The sequence below is a fragment of the Sebastes fasciatus genome, chromosome 19 (assembly GCF_043250625.1).
Source record: "Sebastes fasciatus isolate fSebFas1 chromosome 19, fSebFas1.pri, whole genome shotgun sequence".
Lineage (NCBI taxonomy): Eukaryota > Metazoa > Chordata > Actinopteri > Perciformes > Sebastidae > Sebastes > Sebastes fasciatus.
Genome location: NC_133813.1, coordinates 1,459,725 through 1,478,424, shown reverse-complemented (window position 1 = coordinate 1,478,424; position 18,700 = coordinate 1,459,725). Strand labels below are relative to the sequence as shown.

At 42.8% G+C, this 18,700-nt stretch overlaps 2 protein-coding genes across 3 annotated transcripts in view; both read right to left on the bottom strand.

Moving 5' to 3' along the window:
- Window positions 1–5,070, bottom strand: part of vcanb (versican b) — a 31,784-nt gene extending 26,714 nt beyond the window's left edge. Inside the window, exons 1-3 of one of the 2 annotated variants that reach the window (XM_074617000.1) lie at window positions 4,374–5,070; window positions 2,982–3,059; window positions 273–689 (exon numbers count right to left, since the gene is read on the bottom strand). In XM_074617000.1, coding sequence (XP_074473101.1) covers window positions 273–689; window positions 2,982–3,048 — 484 coding nt within the window. In that variant the 5' untranslated portion in view covers window positions 3,049–3,059; window positions 4,374–5,070. Of the gene's footprint in view, window positions 1–272; window positions 693–2,981; window positions 3,060–4,373 lie in introns of both variants that reach the window. The other variant, XM_074616998.1, reaches the window with a different exon arrangement.
- Window positions 5,071–5,254: 184 nt separating this feature from the next.
- The window catches only part of xrcc4 (X-ray repair complementing defective repair in Chinese hamster cells 4), a 28,092-nt gene continuing 14,646 nt past the window's right edge, over window positions 5,255–18,700 (bottom strand). Inside the window, exons 7-8 of the mRNA XM_074617001.1 lie at window positions 16,386–16,506; window positions 5,255–6,001 (exon numbers count right to left, since the gene is read on the bottom strand). Of these exons, the coding sequence (XP_074473102.1) occupies window positions 5,896–6,001; window positions 16,386–16,506 (227 nt within the window). The 3' untranslated portion in view covers window positions 5,255–5,895. The remainder of the gene's footprint in view (window positions 6,002–16,385; window positions 16,507–18,700) is intronic.

Genomic DNA, 18,700 nt, shown 5'->3' with positions numbered 1-18,700 from the left:
ATTTTCTCTATAAACATCCAGCAGCTACAGAGCAACATGTCTTTGTGTTTCACCTGATGAATCCAATATTCTCTTTTAGCTCATAGTTTATATAAAAATATTGATTATTGCAGCTTTAAATACGGTATATGAGGTAACTTCACACCTTCTGCTCTGAAAACAGCAGCCAAGTCTCTGCCAACATCTGGATTCAGTCACTGAACATGTGTGAAGACTCATCATATTGACCAATAAAAGCGTAGCGTTGGCAGTGTGTGTGTTGTTTTACTCACCGGTGACGCGCAGGCTGACGGTGTGCTGGATATCCTCTATCCCGTGCATGACCTCACAGCGGTAAAGCCCCGCGTCACTGGCCCTGAGCCTCACGATCGTCAGGGAGGCATCCCCAACCGACACCGGGTAGCTGGGCAGCGACACCCTGCGCAGGTAGTCCTGCCCCACCTTCACCACCCCTCCCTGGGCCACCAGCACCACCTTCTCCACCCCCTCCTCCAGCTTGGTCCACTTGATCCTCAGCTCCTCCTCAGGACTCGGCGTGGTGGGAGGCGTTGGGAGGGCGTGCGATGGAGCGAGTGTCGTGCCGCTGGGAGAAACTGGCGTGATGGCGATGTGGCACGGCAGCTCCACCCGGCCCGCCAGAGAACCGGACGCTGGGGAGTTCTTCTGCATCTTCACTGGGCTCAGTGGTGCTGCTGGAAAACAGGTTCCGGTTTGAGTCTCCGAGTCACAGTCAGGTTCTTTTTCTTTAATATGTTTCCCACAATATACACAGAAATACACATATACACATATACACATATATACATATATACATATATACATATATACATATACACATATAAACATATACAGACATAAAGAAAGAAGGGAAAAATAAAAGCTGCACTTCTTTATCAGGAAGAACACAATGTGATTTAGTTTACAAGTAAAAAAAAAACAAGATGGTGACGGCCAAAAACCAAGATGGTGACGGCCAAAAACCAAGATGGTGACGGCCAAAAACCAAGATGGAGATGACCAAGAACCAAGATGGCGATGGATAAAAACCAAGATGGTGATGGCCAAAAACCAAGATGGTGACGGCCAAAAACCAAGATGGTGATGGCCAAAAACCAAGATGGTGATGGCCAAAAACCAAGATGGTGATGGCCAAAAACCAAGATGGTGACGGCCAAAAACCAAGATGGTGATGGCCAAAAACCAAGATGGTGATGGCCAAAAACCAAGATGGTGACGGCCAAAAACCAAGATGGTGATGGCCAAAAACCAAGATGGCGATGGATAAAAACCAAGATGGTGATGGCCAAAAACCAAGATGGCGATGGATAAAAACCAAGATGGAGACGGCCAAAAACCAAGATGGCGATGGCCAAAAACCAAGATGGTGATGGCCAAAAACCAAGATGGTGACGGCCAAAAACCAAGATGGTGATGGCCAAAAACCAAGATGGAGACGGCCAAAAACCAAGATGGCGATGGATAAAAACCAAGATGGTGATGGCCAAAAACCAAGATGGCGATGGATAAAAACCAAGATGGAGACGGCCAAAAACCAAGATGGCGATGGCCAAAAACCAAGATGGTGACGGCCAAAAACCAAGATGGTGATGGCCAAAAACCAAGATGGTGATGGCCAAAAACCAAGATGGTGATGGCCAAAAACCAAGATGGTGATGGCCAAAAACCAAGATGGTGACGGCCAAAAACCAAGATGGCGATGGATAAAAACCAAGATGGTGATGGCCAAAAACCAAGATGGCGATGGATAAAAACCAAGATGGAGACGGTCAAAAACCAAGATGGTGACGGCCAAAAACCAAGATGGCGATGGATAAAAACCAAGATGGAGACGGCCAAAAACCAAGATGGCGATGGCCAAAAACCAAGATGGCGATGGATAAAAACCAAGATGGAGACGGCCAAAAACCAAGATGGCGATGGCCAAAAACCAAGATGGCGATGGATAAAAACCAAGATGGAGACGGCCAAAAACCAAGATGGAGACGGCCAAAAACCAAGATGGTGATGGATAAAAACCAAGATGGTGACGGCCAAAAACCAAGATGGCGATGGATAAAAACCAAGATGGAGACGGCCAAAAACCAAGATGGTGACGGCCAAAAACCAAGATGGCGATGGATAAAAACCAAGATGGAGACGGCCAAAAACCAAGATGGCGATGGATAAAAACCAAGATGGAGACGGCCAAAAACCAAGATGGAGACGGCCAAAAACCAAGATGGTGATGGCCAAAAACCAAGATGGCGATGGATAAAAACCAAGATGGTGATGGCCAAAAACCAAGATGGTGACGGCCAAAAACCAAGATGGCGATGGATAAAAACCAAGATGGCGATGGATAAAAACCAAGATGGAGACGGCCAAAAACCAAGATGGAGATGGATAAAAACCAAGATGGAGACGGACAAAAACCAAGTTGGCGACCCCCTAGAAACTTTTAAACTACCCGTTGTCGATCTAAAATAAAGACTTTTCTGACTTATTTCTCTCATAAGATGTTTTCAGAACTATTTTCGTGATATAAGAGAAGAGAAGTTTCCAAACGAGCCGCCATGTTGGTTCCAGTTTTAAAGCTGGGAGCAGCAGCCACCGGAGGGAAAGAGTTCGTCCAATCAGGTGCCTCGTGGCATCACATAAAGCATCCAATGAGGGGAAGGGAGGAGATCCCTCGCCATAAAAAACGCCCCTGTGGACACGAAGAGTCTCTTCTACCTGGAATAAATGTTTCTGTGAAACACGATGACGTGAAGCATGAAGCATGAAGCAGAGAGAGAAATCAGTTCTCAGGCCAGCGGGGGCTTTTCCTACATCCAGAGATTACTGGAAACAACCGACTCGTCTTGTGTTGGACGAATTATCACTTTCCACTTTGTCAGTGTTGGATCTGAAATCTGTCTTGTGTGTTGTAACGACTACGTCAGAGAGAAAGAGAGAGAGAGAGAGAGAGGTTCTGGACTCACCTGGTTGAGGACGAGCAGAACTCAGACACACCAGGCAGAGCAGGTGTGTGAGGATGTGAGGAATCATCTCAACACGATCTGGAGGAAAAGACGGTGGAGTCAGTGATGAAATGATAAAAACTAGAAGTCTGATAGTTCAGTAGAGTATTTCCATCATGCTTCATTGACATAACACTGCAACTAGTTGATTAACCCTTTATCATTCGGTCTGGGTGGAGGACAGGGGATGTTCAGGGGGAGAAATAAACTCTGGAATTCTCTGTAAATTGACATATTTACGGGAAAAAAAATCACAAATTTGTGAAATTATAAAATCATAAATTTAGGAGAAAAAAAAAGATATTCTCTGAGAATAAAGTGGCAAATTTACAGGAAAAAAACTCTTAAATTTGCTCTAAGTAATTCTTTCAGTTTTAAACTTAAGTATTGTTCAAGTATATTCCCAAGTATACTTCATGTAATAAGTATACTAATATCAATGTACTAGTAGTATACTTGTAAGTGTACTACTTCAATACTACTTGGGACTAAATTGGCCCTCTTTTTACATTGTTTTCATAAAAGTATACTTTAAATGTGAGAGTAGTAAACTTTGAGTTCACAACTAGTTTACATCCAAGCTGTATTTTGTACTGCAACTATAATATGAACTATACTACAGGTGAACTTATAGGTAAGCTGTTAGTTTACTAGTTATATATATAGTTTATGAAAGTAATAAAGTATACTCTCAGTAAACTACTAGTTTAATAGTTTTTATTGCAAGTATACTTGTAAGTTTTTATAAGTTAACTCATAGTATTTGGCCAAATGTACCTATACTTTTCTGTATACTTTTCAGTATGAGCCAAGGATACTTAAGTATAATTTTGTTGAGTATATCTCTAAGTACATAAAAAGTAAAGTGAAAGTATAGTCTCTTATTTGAAGTTTAAAACACTAATTTGTACACTTGAATAAACGTGTGTTTTGTAAGGGGTTCTGCTGTAAACTGGATTATTTTAATTTCTTTACATGAGATATTCCAACAATAAATTACATATCTGTTCTGTTTATTCAAGATGCCAATGAGGCTTTAGAGAGCAGATGTGTGATCACAGCTGTATCAGGAGCAGATTAGAGCACAGCTGTGGTGATAAAGTTTATCAGGTCATCAAGTGGTTCAACTGTCAGTGGATGTAAACGGACCTAATTGGTCCCAAGTGTCACTTTTATCTTATCGTATAGTTTTATCAGGGTGGGAACATTCCTGCTAACAAACTACAGCATCGACTACGTTAAATAATGGGCAACATCTTTAGTGAAAACCATCTTTAGTAACATTTAGACAACATTTAAGGATGTGTGAAGGAATTTCAGCAAGAGATTAGTAAAGAAAATGCATCATTTTACCTTGTAAATCCAAGAGTGCAAAGAAAATCCAGTTGCTTCTGTTTTATCACTTCAGACTTTTCCAAAAGAAATCCCTGGATGTCCTAAAACCAACAAAGTCTGACAGCTCGTTTCAGCTCCTCTCTGCTGCTCGGACCTCTTCCTCCTCTTCCTCCTCTCAGCATCGGCTGCAAGTTCAAATCCACTTTACACCCGCTATTATCCAGACATTAAGAAGAAGAGGAGGGGCACACATGTCCTACACCTCCCCCGACACGCCCCAGTGTGGGGAGAGAGAGAGGGGGAGATGGGGGTGGGAGCTGGAGATGGAGGAAGTGAGAATGGGGAAAGCCTGAGAGAGAGAAAGAGGTTAAAGGGACACTCCTCTGATTTAGTTTCACTCTTCCATAAAGTTAGACGACTACAGAGAGACAGATTAAAGAAAAGAATGAACAACATCTGTGCAGCAGAAGCAGAGGTATTCTGTAGTCTGGCTCAAGCTACTCAAACACTGGATGGACTGGAACAGCATCTCCTCATACATCACACCGGTAATACGTCATCCAGAGTATAGGCTAGACGGTAACAGAGTAAACAGAAGCTGAAACATCCCAGAAACATTAGACAATTATATGAAAAATATCCAATAAATATCCTAAAGATATCTCACCAACGAAATCTGGAAAACAGCCAAAAAACATATTAAAAGAACAACCAAAAATATTAGTAAAATATTTGTGAAAAATGTCCCAAAACTTTAAAAAATATCCCAAAAATGTTAGAAAAATGTAAAAAAATCTATAGACAGTAACAGAATAAACAGAAGAAGTTAACTAGTGAAATCATTTTGACATGGAAAAATTGGTGGAGTTAATAAATAATACTTTTAAAAAACACAAACATTGTAATTTTAACACGTTCACACTGTTTATTGGCACAAACATTGTAGAAATCATAATTCATTTCCAGTTCATGAAGCTCAATATAAAAGTTAAAAGTTCTTCCAGTTTTTAAAATCTATTTTGATTATAGGTTATTGGAGGGTTCTTTTAGGTGGTCTTAGTATTGGTTTGGGTTCTGTAGGTGGTTCTAGCGACCTGTTAGGACGTTATAGGGCTCCTTTAGGTGGTTCAAATAGTCTTTCAGGAGGTACTGAGGTTCCTTTAGGCGGTTCTTGCAATCATTTGGGATGTTCTAGGTGTCCTATAGGTGGTTAGGTGGTTGAGCACCACCATCACCAAAAACACCAAATGAGTGAATATATTTTTGGTGGAATGATTCTCCTCCGGTAGAGTTCCACTTGGAGAACCTTCGACATGGAACCGTTCTAGAGGCTCGTGGTGGAATAGCACCTCACTGAGACACTTTCCCTTCATTTGTCACCCATCTGTATGTTGTTACAGGAACAGTTCCTTTTATTGTTTCTGTTCTCCGAGACCCTTAATACATGAATCCAGTATAAAAATATGACACCAACATAAACCAGTGTTCTCTCTCTGTACAGACCAGTGGAACCAGTGGAACCAGTGGAACCAGTGACGGGTCAGAAGTCTTCAAACAGGTCCTCCGCTGCTGAAGCTGCTGCGGCAGCATCTTTAGAGCGCTGGGGGGGCGGCTGCTGCTTACTGGATCCTGCAGGGGGGTCGGTCCTGTGCAACACACACACACACACACACACGCACACGCACACACACAACAGGTCAGTGGGCTAATGAGGCTGGTTTACAGGAGAGTTTTCCTGTTGAGACGGGAAGTGTATCATGTGGCCCATAAGAGGCAAGACTAGAAACACATGGGCCGCTTTTATACCTGTGTGTAGGTAGGTAGATGAGTGTGTGTGTGTGTGTGTGTGTGTGTGTGAGTGTGTGATTATGGCCCAGCATCTCCCCCACCTTAAGTGGTCTACATCAAATGTTCTCCTCGAGTCTTCAGCTCTATAGAAGCTCATATAATCTGCCTTCACTTGGATGTAACACCATGTGATGTTTAGGAGTCATGAAACCAAACGGCAGACGTACAGAGGATGAAGGAAGGATCCCGGTGGGTAGCAAAGAGAAGATCAACTGGTTCTTTATCCTCAGGCGCTGCTGCTTTGAAGGGCTCACATGGTCAGAGAAGAAAGAAAGTGACATTTTGGGAATTACGCTTATTCACTTTCTTGTCGAGAGTTAGATGAGAAGATCAATACCGCTCTCACGTTGGTGAATATGAAGATAAAACAAAACAAGATGGAGACGGACAAAAACCAAGATGGAGACGGCCCAAAACCAAGATGGAGACGGCCCAAAACCAAGATGGAGACGGCCCAAAACCAAGATGGAGACGGCTAAAACCAAGATGGAGACAGCTAAAACCAAAATGGAGACGGCTAAAACCAAGATGGAGACGGCCAAAAACCAAGATGGAGACGGCTAAAACCAAGATGGAGACGGCTAAAACCAAGATGGAGACGGCTAAAACCAAGATGGAGACGGCTAAAACCAAGATGGAGACGGCCAAAAACCAAGATGGAGACGGCTAAAACCAAGATGGAGACGGCTAAAACCAAGATGGAGACGGCCAAAACCAAGATGGAGACGGCTAAAACCAAGATGGAGACGGCCAAAAACCAAGATGGAGACGGCTAAAACCAAGATGGAGACGGCTAAAACCAAGATGGAGACGGCCAAAAACCAAGATGGAGACGGCTAAAACCAAGATGGAGACGGCTAAAACCAAGATGGAGACGACTAAAACCAAGATGGAGACGGCTAAAACAAGATGGAGACGGCTAAAACCAAGATGGAGACGACTAAAACCAAGATGAGACGGCTAAAACAAGATGGAGACGGCTAAAACCAAGATGGAGACGACTAAAACCAAGATGAGACGGCTAAAACAAGATGGAGACGGCTAAAACCAAGATGGAGGGTGCATGCCAAAGCTCTTAATTGCATCCCTGTTTCCCTCACTTGCTTCTCATCCTTGCGTCTTAGTCCCTCCCACCAGGAAAGCATGGAGAGACGCAAGGAAACCATGCGAGGAGAGAGGAAACGAGGAAATACGATTTAAGCGACATGGGACGGTCGTTTCCTCTGAAGCGTCACGTGAAGCGACGTCCGTTTCTGATGACAGCAGCAGCTGATCACATCTGGATCAGCTGTCAGTCAGCTTTAACAGCTGTTTGTGTCTGAACTGATCTAATACTAATAAAGACAAGTGCAAGCTGCAGCCTGTATTTCTACTGAGTCCTGCTTAGAGGCTCAGGAACCATCTCTACTGGATCAATAACTTTACATTATTTATTCATTATTAGCGTCTGTAGTTATTGATATTCTGATTGTGAGTTAATTATTTAATAACTCAGAATATGACTATGGTGTTTTTTGAACACTGGACATTATTTATTAGGCTAAAGGGAAAATGTAAATGATGTAACTCATATCAAACCCGACGTTCAGGAATCATCAGCCTCATGTGACTGAATGAGGATAAATGATGTAAAAGGTGTTTGTTGCTGACAGACAGACTCTCCTTCTCTCTCTGACTTTAATAGAATCATTAATAAAAGTTAACGGGGGAAATAACAGATCATGAAAAGAAAAATCATTCTAAAAAATGCGGAAAGTTATTTTAAGTCAGTTTGTCAGGTGTTATAAACCCCTCTGACTGTCAGGCTGCTTCACTGACGGTGTGAGAAGCAGAGATACTGCAGGTCCTTCTGCTGCTGCTCAGAGCTTCAGTTAACACACATTATAACTAGATGGTGAATCAGAAGACAACTAAACTATAAAACGTTTAATCTGTGATCTGTTTTCACTCCGGTATGAAACTCCAGTGATGTTGAGAGGTAAAGTTATCAGATCAGTCTGATCAGCAGCAGCGTCCAATCAGTAACTGATATCCAATAAGGGGGCGTGTCGGTCGGTAAAAGACTTCCGTGGAGGATATACTGGTGTATCTTCGCTCATAGCTCCTCCGGCAAGCCTCCTCGATCCTCGATCCTCGATCCTCGATCCTCGATCCTCGCTCCTCGCTCCTCGCTCCTCGATCCTCGATCCTCGATGCACAAATAAGGGCTTTGGAACGGTCTTCAAAATGGCGCACCAGAACAACTTCCGGTTCAAGCGAGGAAACGAAAATTAAGAGCTTTGGAACGTACCCGGAGACGGCCAAAAACCAAGATGGCGACAACCAAAAACCAAGATGGAGACGGCCCAAAACCAAGATGGAGACGGCTAAAAACCAAGATGGTGACAACCAAAAACCAAGATGGAGACGGTGAAAAACCAAGATGGAGACGGCCCAAAACCAAGATGGAGACGGCTAAAGACCAAGATGGAGACGGCTAAAAACCAAGATGGAGACGGCTAAAAACCAAGATGGAGACGGCCCAAAACCAAGATGGTGACAACCAAAAACCAAGATGGAGACGGCTAAAAACCAAGATGGAGACGGCTAAAAACCAAGATGGAGACGGCTAAAAACCAAGATGGAGACGGCTAAAAACCAAGATGGAGACGGCCCAAAACCAAGATGGCGACAGCTAAAACCAAGATGGCGACGGACAAAAACCAAGATGGCGACGGACAAAAACCAAGATGGCGAAGGCTAAAAACCAAGATGGAGACGGACAAAAACCAAGATGGCGAAGGCTAAAAACCAATATGGCGACGGGGAAATCAGGCCTAAAATCATCTTGATTCTCGTGTAGTGGTTACCCGGCATAAGATCAATAAAGTCGAACGTCTCTAGAAACAGGTAACAGCCTCTCCCGTTTTAAGCCATCCAACATGGGGCACCTCTCACGGACTGAATCTCAGGTGACCCGAGGACCACCAACAACCCAGAGAAGCATCTCGAGCTTCAAGTCGCCTTTTGAAGGACGTTCAGAAAATGAGAACACAAGATTGCCGACTCTCCCTCCAATCCCGCCGCGCCGTACCGATGATTAGCCGAATGGGAACGATAAGAAAAAGGCCGATGTGAGAAAGACAGCGAAGAGGCCCTGAGCTTGTTTAAATCATTACCAACTGGACGACAAACGCTGCCGCGCTGCTGGAACCAGTTAAGAGGAAACAAGAGACGTGTTCAGTGGAGAGGGGGACCTGTTCTGCGCCGCCACGGAGGACCACCGGAGACCTGAACACATGGCGGAGGGGGGGACGTGACCAGAGCGGTTTCAACCCCTGAGAGGTGAGGTTAAGCTCAGGCATCGGGCTCACGGGGGAGCCCCCACACAGAGCTGGTCTGGTGACATACTAGAGCTGCAGCTTGTACACCAATTATGTGCTAGTTTGTAGCTTAAGAAACTAAACAGAGGCTCAGTTTGGGACAAGCTGGGCAGAAGGATCAGTTCTGTCGAAATGAAACCCAAAGTTCTGTCACAAAGGTTCAACGCAACAAATTACAACAACAAAACAACATGTCACTCAACTCTAGTGGTATGTCCATGCAGACAGTGGTGGCTTCAGTTGGTAGATATCCATCTCAGAGATTTCTACTCAACAACAGCACAATAGAGATGAATAGAAATGAGTTTCATTGAATATAATCAACAGTAGCATCTCTGTCCAGATACAGCGTTCCTGTTATGGTGTGATTGTGAAGTCAATACAAAAACACCAGTAATTCGTGGATGCTCAAATTATGCAAAGATGCAAAGACAAAAAAACTGCGCACAACCAGGAAAACATTACGTTCCCATTCAACAAAACTGCATCGTCAAACACGTTTTGAGGGTAACGTGTTTTCTCCCGGATTACCATTTATTATCGTAGTCTGGGAAGTCTGCGTATAAGAAGACGGGGCGGTTTTGTGGCAATGCCAGTTTTTCCTTTTCATATGATACCAGTATCTTCACTCTTAAGTGAAACATAAAACTGAGCCCGCTACAACCTCCAAAAGGTTGGTGGCAAAAACCAAGATGGAGGAGGCCAAAAACCAAGATGGAGACGTCCAAAAACCAAGATGGAGACGTCCAAAAACCAAGATGGAGACGGCCAAAAACCAAGATGGAGACGTCCAAAAACCAAGATGGAGACGGCCAAAAACCAAGATGGAGACGTCCAAAAACCAAGATGGAGGAGGCCAAAAACCAAGATGGCGACGTCCAAAAAACAAGATGGAGATGGCCAAAAACCAAGATGGAGACGTCCAAAAACCAAGATGGCGACGTCCAAAAACCAAGATGGAGACGTCCAAAAACCAAGATGGAGACGTCCAAAAAAATAAATGTATTGTTACACCCTTATTTGTAACCTATAAAATCTATCTTGTGACCCTTTAAGGGGTCTCAAGCCCCAGGTTGGGAACCGCCGCTTTAATGGATTATTTCCTCCGACAGAACAGAACAGAACCGTTCCTGAACTCCATCCATACGTTACACAGACGTTACAGGTTTTACAGCTGAGTTGGATCCTGCTGGAGGACACAGCTCAAACAACAGACTATAAAGTCTAACACACAGTAGAGCTGTAGCGCTGCCATGTCTTGTAGTGATTATCGGTGATGGCTAGGAGCGATGTTTGATAGTTTACAGAACCGGTCCGTGACTGGAGGAGAGAGAGACAGAGTTTCACTGTAAGTTTCTTGTTCATGGGAAATCCGTCCTTTGAGTACACAAACACTTATAACTCAAGGACATGTTAGCAGGAACTACCATGAGTCACAACCAGGATTTCAGCATCAACCAGCAGCTGCTTAACAATTACTTCTCTAAGGAAGGAACAGAAAGAGGAACAGTTCAGCTTCTGAGAGTGAGATGACCATCAATCTCATGTCTTTATGTACAGAGGATAGGGCTAGCTTAGCTTAGCATTAAATACATCTACCTCTAAAGCTCACTAATTTGGCGAATTTCGGTTGTTTTGTTTTTGTGGGTTTCCATCCACGTGTATCGCACATTTTAGCCGAATGTCGAGAAAATCAGTAAAAAGAAAATGCAAATGAATGTTTGAATCCATCCACTACCGTTATTTGATTATTGGGAGTTGATTCACGGAGATTATATGTAATAATAATATAATATATTCAGTACACCACTGTTGAAGAAGAGGGTGCAAGATGATGTAGTTAAAAGAGCGCCAGTCGAATCTCAAAAGGTGAAGGTGGAGGTTACAGTTGTTTTTCGTCTCTTCAGCGGAGCTTCATGAACGTCATCATTCATTCGCTAAATCTGTTTCCATTGCACTTTGTCGCATTTTGCTTTTATCATTACACCATCGTTTCCAGCTACGCCAAGAGGGAAAATCGTTTTTGCAATATTTCAAGATTTGTTTTTGAATTTTCGGCAGTTTTCCTACAAAATGTCGCGCAACATGTGATGCACTTTCCAGTTTCCACTCCGGTCTTTTCATGATGAACTTCTATCTTCATGGAAAACAACTAATGACGACCTGACGCCAAGATGGCAAAGGCCAAAAACCAAGATGGCGACGGCCAAGAACCAAGATGGCGAAAGCCAAAAACCAAGATGGAGACGGCCAAAAACCAAGATGGCGACGGCCAAGAACCAAGATGGCGACGGCCAAGAACCAAGATGGCGACGGGCAAAACGACAGTGTAATGAAATGCTGAATGACTCCAAGGTCTTTGTTTCTATGGCACAAAAGGGGAATAAATAAATAACAGTGAAAACCAACTAAATAAACATCGGTATCGGCCCAGAATTCTGCAATCGGTGCATCCCGAGCTTGTTTCCCAAAATGTTGAGCAATTCCTCTAATCGTCTCTCTGAGGACGAGGGGAACATGGAGGTTAACAGAGGGAAGGTGACTGGGTTGAGCAGTGATGGAAAAGGAGAAAACAATAGTGGTGGTGTAGCGCTGCCAGCAGCCCTGAACCCCCCCCACGTTAACATCCACCTCCCCAGACAAAGACCTCTCTTCTGCTGCCGCCGTCTGCCAGCTCAGAGGGAGGCAGCGATCAAACATCCAGCCAACCACAGCTGCTCATCAGCTCACTGCAGCAGTCAGAGCTGGTAATAACCGCCCCCCCCCGTAACGGGCCACCGATACCAACCTACTGACAGCAGCTGGGGATGGATGGCACCGCTTACGGCCATCTGCATGTGGCACAGCTTACAGTGGCTGGCACTCGGTTGATTCCCTCTCTGTTAGAAACAAGCTCAGATTGAGACGCGTCTTTGGAAATATTTTCTAAAACGTCCGCATCCAAAAAAGAAAACTGGCAAACGGGAGATACGGGAATAAAAGCGCTGGTATTGTGAGGCTTCAGAGCTCCGAGTGTAGATACAGAGAAGAAAGAGAAGCAGAGAAAAGACTAAAAGTTGCATAATTGTTTCTTTGACTGACTTTGGCTCCTCGGTTCGTGTCCTGAGACCTCCCTTAGAAATCCCCTTCAGACCTGAGAATGACGGCATTCACCGATATCCAACATAATCAAAGGCTCGGTTCATTTTCTCACTGGACTCTGGTGGTATCTAGGTGTTCAGATATCTATCTGTCACATGGACGACCACTAGTAGTGAGAAACAACATGACAACACGGGACCTGACGCAGCCTCCTGATGTTTTCCACACTCTCATTAGAGGAGCTGCGTCTCCACATAAAGTCCGCAGTGGAAAAGGTCTTTTAACTCATCACCAGCTGCTCTGCCTGAAGCCAAGGCAGCAGCAGCAGCATGTGTTGGAGCGCTTAAAGAGATAAAACCGATAGAAAGAGAGCAGCAGCAGAAAGACCACGCTGCTCTTTTAGCACCAATAAAAACTGTATGAGAGCTGAATGTGATATTCCCTCTCGGAGGAATGTCAACGCCCTGAAGGTGGACAGCTGGGCGTCCTCGTTGGGACCGAACAGGAGGTTGAAACTGCTGCTACAGGAGCTCGGACACTGGGACAAGGTCACACTGAGCTCCGCAGCATCACATGTCACGTATACAAGTGTGACCGACAGTCCGCCTCCCACGACCAGGCATTCACTTCCTGCTGCAATCAGGACTCTGAGGTCATCAGGTCATTTTCATTTGCTCTGTATCCGCCTGAAGTTCTGAAGCAACAAGCAGCACTCAGGTTTTTACTTGTGCACCTTTACTAATTTTACGATATAAAACACAACGTTAAGGACTGCCAGAGCTGGAGGACGATGAGAAAATGAGATCCATGACGTGGTACGTTTCATCCAGAGACATTTCTAAAGCGATACATCAGACCGGCACGTACGGGTACTTCGCAAAAATCCGAGGCCACGCCCCCTTTTGGTGGATAGAAAACTGAAGCGTTGACTTATTTCTCCCGTAACTTCTGTACTCACACAACATCACACCATATCCATAGTTATTTTAAGCCAAACCACCATCTTTTCCTAAACCTAACTAAGTAGTTTTATAACCTAATCCAAAGGAAGTTGTTTCCTGTGAAGACGGAAGTTTATTTTGAAAAGACTGTATGTACGCAATGAGCCGAAATTGACACGTGTTGCTGGACATTCGTAGGAAAACGAACAGGTGAAACTGTTCGTTTGGTTGACGCTTCACTGCATCATGGAGACCAGATCAACTTTATTTATTTATTGTTTGTGTCTCTCAATAACTCGTAATAACTCGTGTTTTGATGCCATTTCTTGTTAAATTTCGCATGAATTTAATCCATAAACTAGTTATTTTCTTTCTTCAAAAAAACATTACTACGATTGCCGTCAGAGAAAAAACATTGCTGAGATGCAAGACGCTGCCTGTCGGTGCTACGAGTCAAACAGCAGGAGAAGAAGAACAGATATTTTTGGGTGGGGTGTTTTATTCATCATCGGCTGTGTTGAGTACTCGATTCTGATTGGTCAACTGGGCGTTCTACGGTCTGTTATTTCTTTATAGCAGACTGTTGCTATGGACGCTCTGATCATAGACATAGATCATATCAACGTGCAGAAGAAGTCCGGTAAATAGGGATGCACCGATACCGATACCGGTATCGGGTATCAGATGCGATATTGTGCTCACCGATACGTCACCAATTCGCTGTGCGACAGCGTGACGTTAACCTCTCGTCAGCATCTTTCAGATCCTATCGCACACGCTCATGCTGGCGAGCGAGACGGGCCGGTGGTGAGGGGGCCCATTTCAGCCGGCGTGCACCGGCCCTCACTTTCATTGTGCCACAAGATTTTGCTTGCACCCTCTGACTCGCACGTGTGTTAGATGGTTAAAAGACACAAAGAGCTGGACGACAGAGAAATAGAAACAGACCTGAAGTAAATACTAAACGGAGTAAAGTACCGGCTACGGCAGCGTTAAATTAACCGGTTAATCGAGAATAAAATAGGCAGAAAAACCACAATCAGATGTCATTTTATGCATCTTATCCGACACGAAGGACACGTAGAGATGAATGAGGACAGAGACGTCAACATTAATATTCCCAGAGACGTCCCGTTCACCTCGTCTCACTTCACCACCGATGGAAATGTTCAGTTTAAAGTGAAGCTAACGAGTAAGCTAATCTTAATCTAGAGTTACGTTGCTATGGACTCAGTTCAAACCATCGCGCTGAACAGACTATTTTTTACTAGCGGAAGCAATCAAATCATTTTTATATCAATAAAATAATTTTTTTAAATCAATATTTTGTGTCAAATTATTGATTTGTTTAGTACGCAGCCGTGTAATAAAGTTTGCTTTGTTTAAGTTAGTTTAAAATTAAAATATTTGTCTCTTCGTCCGTCTTTCACATCGTTTAGTTTATATTTAGTGACAAAGAACTTTTTGTTTTCAAAGATGACTTTTGATTCCTCTTTTGTCACGTGTTCATTGAGGAAAAAAGGTTTTAAATTCAGATTTCATGGTAGTTTCATTGAGGAAATCCACCTCAGATGTTTGTGTGCCTGTATCTCCTGTGAAGATCACACGTTGCTCCTCACATTCCTCCTCATGTTTACGTCAGCGGTCGCGTTGCAGTCCATCACTTCAATGAGTCTTGTGTGTTCAGCTCAACGGCAATTTAGAGGTCAAACCTTCAACTATGTGAACGCTGCAGATCGGCTGCAATTACTGAAGATGAAGAAGATCTGTGACAGGGAGCTTTTATGATGTTTGATTTTCCCAGAGAGGAAGAGGAGGAGGAGGAGGAGGAGGAGGAGGAGGAGGAGGAGGAGGAGGAGGAGGAGGAGGAGGAGGAGGTGAAGCCAAAGGAAAGATGACAACACAGAATAATAAACATCTTTTATATTTTGGTTCTTCCATAAAGAAGGGAGGTGTATTTTAATCTCTTATTGCAACAATAAAGAAAGTTATTAAATGTGTGTCCTATTTCTGGTTGGAGGTGTCACACCCGGCGGACAAATGAACAAATGTGTATGAAGAGTTTACGAGCTGCAGAGGCAGTAAACGTCTCGTAGATAGACGCTGACTGAAACCACGACTACTCCTCTTCACTCACTGTCAGAACCAACTGGGACACGTTTAACGGTGTCTCTGCAGCGATGACGTGTTCTGGTATTATGTTAAAATCTGCAGAGCAACGATTGATAAATATATACACACAGTGTTACTACCCATGTTGGCATAAAAAGATAATGTGATTTAATAAAATGTATTAAACATTTTATGAGTCCAAACATCACTTTCCTTCATGTCCCACAACGGGGAGATACTGTACGTAACATGAGCTGATTCAGTTATAATATGACTTTATTTCAGATGGAATAATTTTATATACATTTTACTTTACACCATATTAACATTAGTTATTTTGTTTTCTAATCATGTAAATAAGACGGAGTATTAGGGCCACGTTGGGGGGAAAAACTCGTAATTTTACGAGAATAAAGTCAGAACTTTAAATGTCATAAAAATAGTATAGAAATTAAAAAAGGAAAATTTATAAATGTAATTGTTGCGGTGACATCATTTAGTGATAAAACCCATAAAAGATAAACATGTTACAGATTAAAATCTGAACCACTAGATCTCATTTTGGGAACTTTGATGGTTAAAATTCAAATGAAGAGGTTGATTCTTTTCAGATTGACCGTAGTTGCAGAAAACATCCGTAAAAGGCGTTCCGTGTGTCGCGGCTGCGACGCGGTGGAGTCACGTACCTCTTTCTCTGCAAGCTCTGAGGCTCCGGGGCCCCGAGGTGACGAAAGCGCCGCTTGCGAGACGGGGCCACGTCCGTGATGTCCTTCAGGCTGTCGTCCAATGGGCTCGCAGTAGAGCGTCCTGAGGAGAACACCAGATCAAATAGTATAAGTATGTTTTAATTCCACTAAAACCGTCACAGAGTTCTACTTGCATTATCTCAGATCTGCCTGAGACGGCGGCCGGCGTCGGACTCTGCTGTCACCACCTCTCTTGGCGTGACGACACCGGAACGAGTTTATGGAACAACAGAGAGGCAGAAGGCTCAGATCTCCTCCTCCAGGGATCAAAGAGCAGCAGGACGACGACGACGGAGATAACATCCTCAAAACTACACTTCTCTTAAATGAATCACTGCTGATATATTTGGTTTCCACATCGTCCTCCCTGGTTTACATCAATATACCGACTCCATACTGACGCCAACCCTCTCGGTTTCCTCCACGATTCTCCTGATTAATGACTAATTTAACACCTTTGTTTTCCTTTTCCTGATCTCAACCTGTCCCTGGCTCTGTACAGTGTTTAGAACAGCTACTGTTTCCACCCGGATGACAATACAGATACACCAACTGTCGTTTCACGATGGAAGAGAGCTGCTCGCAACCACTCATCCCAGCGTGCAGCGCCCAAAGTTGGGCTTTGCTCAAGGCAGCAAAAAGCTGTCGTGGCGCGGCGCTAGCCGGTAGAAATATTGTGTTTCAGAGGTCAGTGGTGTCACATTGTGTCTGAAAGGACCTTCAGTGAGTGAGAGAGGAGACAACTAAGAGAAAGAAATACTCAAGCAGCAAAAAATATTAATTTATGCCAGAGATTCACACTTAACGTAAAAACGCTGTTGCAGTGAACTTATTCTTTTTTTTTTTTTTTTACTCTTTTAAAGTCACCAGAGTACAGGAAACAAAGAAACTCCACCAGACCCCCGTTATGGTGTTGAAACCCTCCCTATCTTTGAGGTCTCCAGGTTGGCGAGTATGACGGACTCAGGTCTGTGACTGTGAAGCAGTCTGTAAAAGATGTCTGTTAAACTCAGAGACTCTCTAAACCATGACACAGAGGACAGGTGTCAGCTCTCCTCTTCATCCCTTTCATGGTTTTCTTTGTTTGGTCCGATGATGACGATGAAGGTAAAGCTGCAGCTATATTAACCAAATGTGTAGTATGAAAGGTAACGCTTGTAGTAACAAACCCAAAGACCACCAACTCTACAGCTCATCTGAAACTATAGAACCTGATGAAACCTCCTTCTCGACAAGCTAGTATGATAGGACTTTCTTTGGACATTTTTTCAGACATTTTTCTGACCTTTTTTTTTTTTCGGAAATTTTTCAGACTTTTTTTTTCTGACATTTTTCTGACATTATTTTCTGACATTTTTCAGATATTTGTTTTTTCGGACATTTTTCTGACTTTTTTCAGATTTTGTTTTAGATTTTTTTTTCTGACATTTTTCAGATATTTTTTTTTTCTGACATTTTTCAGATTTTTTTTTTTTAGGACATTTTTCTGACTTTTTTCTGATTTATTTTCAGATTTTTTTTCGGACAATATTCAGATATTTTTTTTTTTTCTGACATTTTTCTGATTTATTTTCAGATTTTTTTTCCTGACATTTTTCAGATGTTTTTTTTTTCGGACATTTTTCTGACTTTTTTTTTGGACATTTTTCAGATATTTGTTTTTTCTGACATTTTTCTGACTTTTTTCAGATTTTGTTTCTGACTTTTTTTTCTGACTTCTTTTTTGGACATTTTTCTGATTTTTTTTTTTTTCGGACATTTTTCTGACTTTTTTCTGATTTATTTTCAGATTTTTTTTCGGACAATATTCAGATATTCTTTTTTTTCCTGACATTTTTCTGACTTTTTTTCGGATATTTTTCAGATATTTTTTTTCGGACATTTTTTTACATTTTTTTTTTTTTCGGACATTTTTCTGACTTTTTTGGGACATTTTTTTTTTTTTTTACTATAAAACCTGATGAATCCATCGGTACCAACCATGTCATACTAGCTTATCATGAAGGAGGTCAAATAACAGGAATTTTTGGGGAAATTTTTCTGACTTTTTTCTGACATTTTTCAGACGCTTTTTTAATTGTAAATTATTACCCCCAGCTCCGTAATTTGTATGCTTAAATTGTAAAGGCGTTAATATCCAATATCAGCTTTGACAGCTGTTGTTCTCGTCCTCGTCATTTGTTGCCTTTAAAAGGATGTTTTGAGTTTTTCCAACACCGGCGGTTTAAAGAACTGAATCCCAGCAGCTCTCCTCA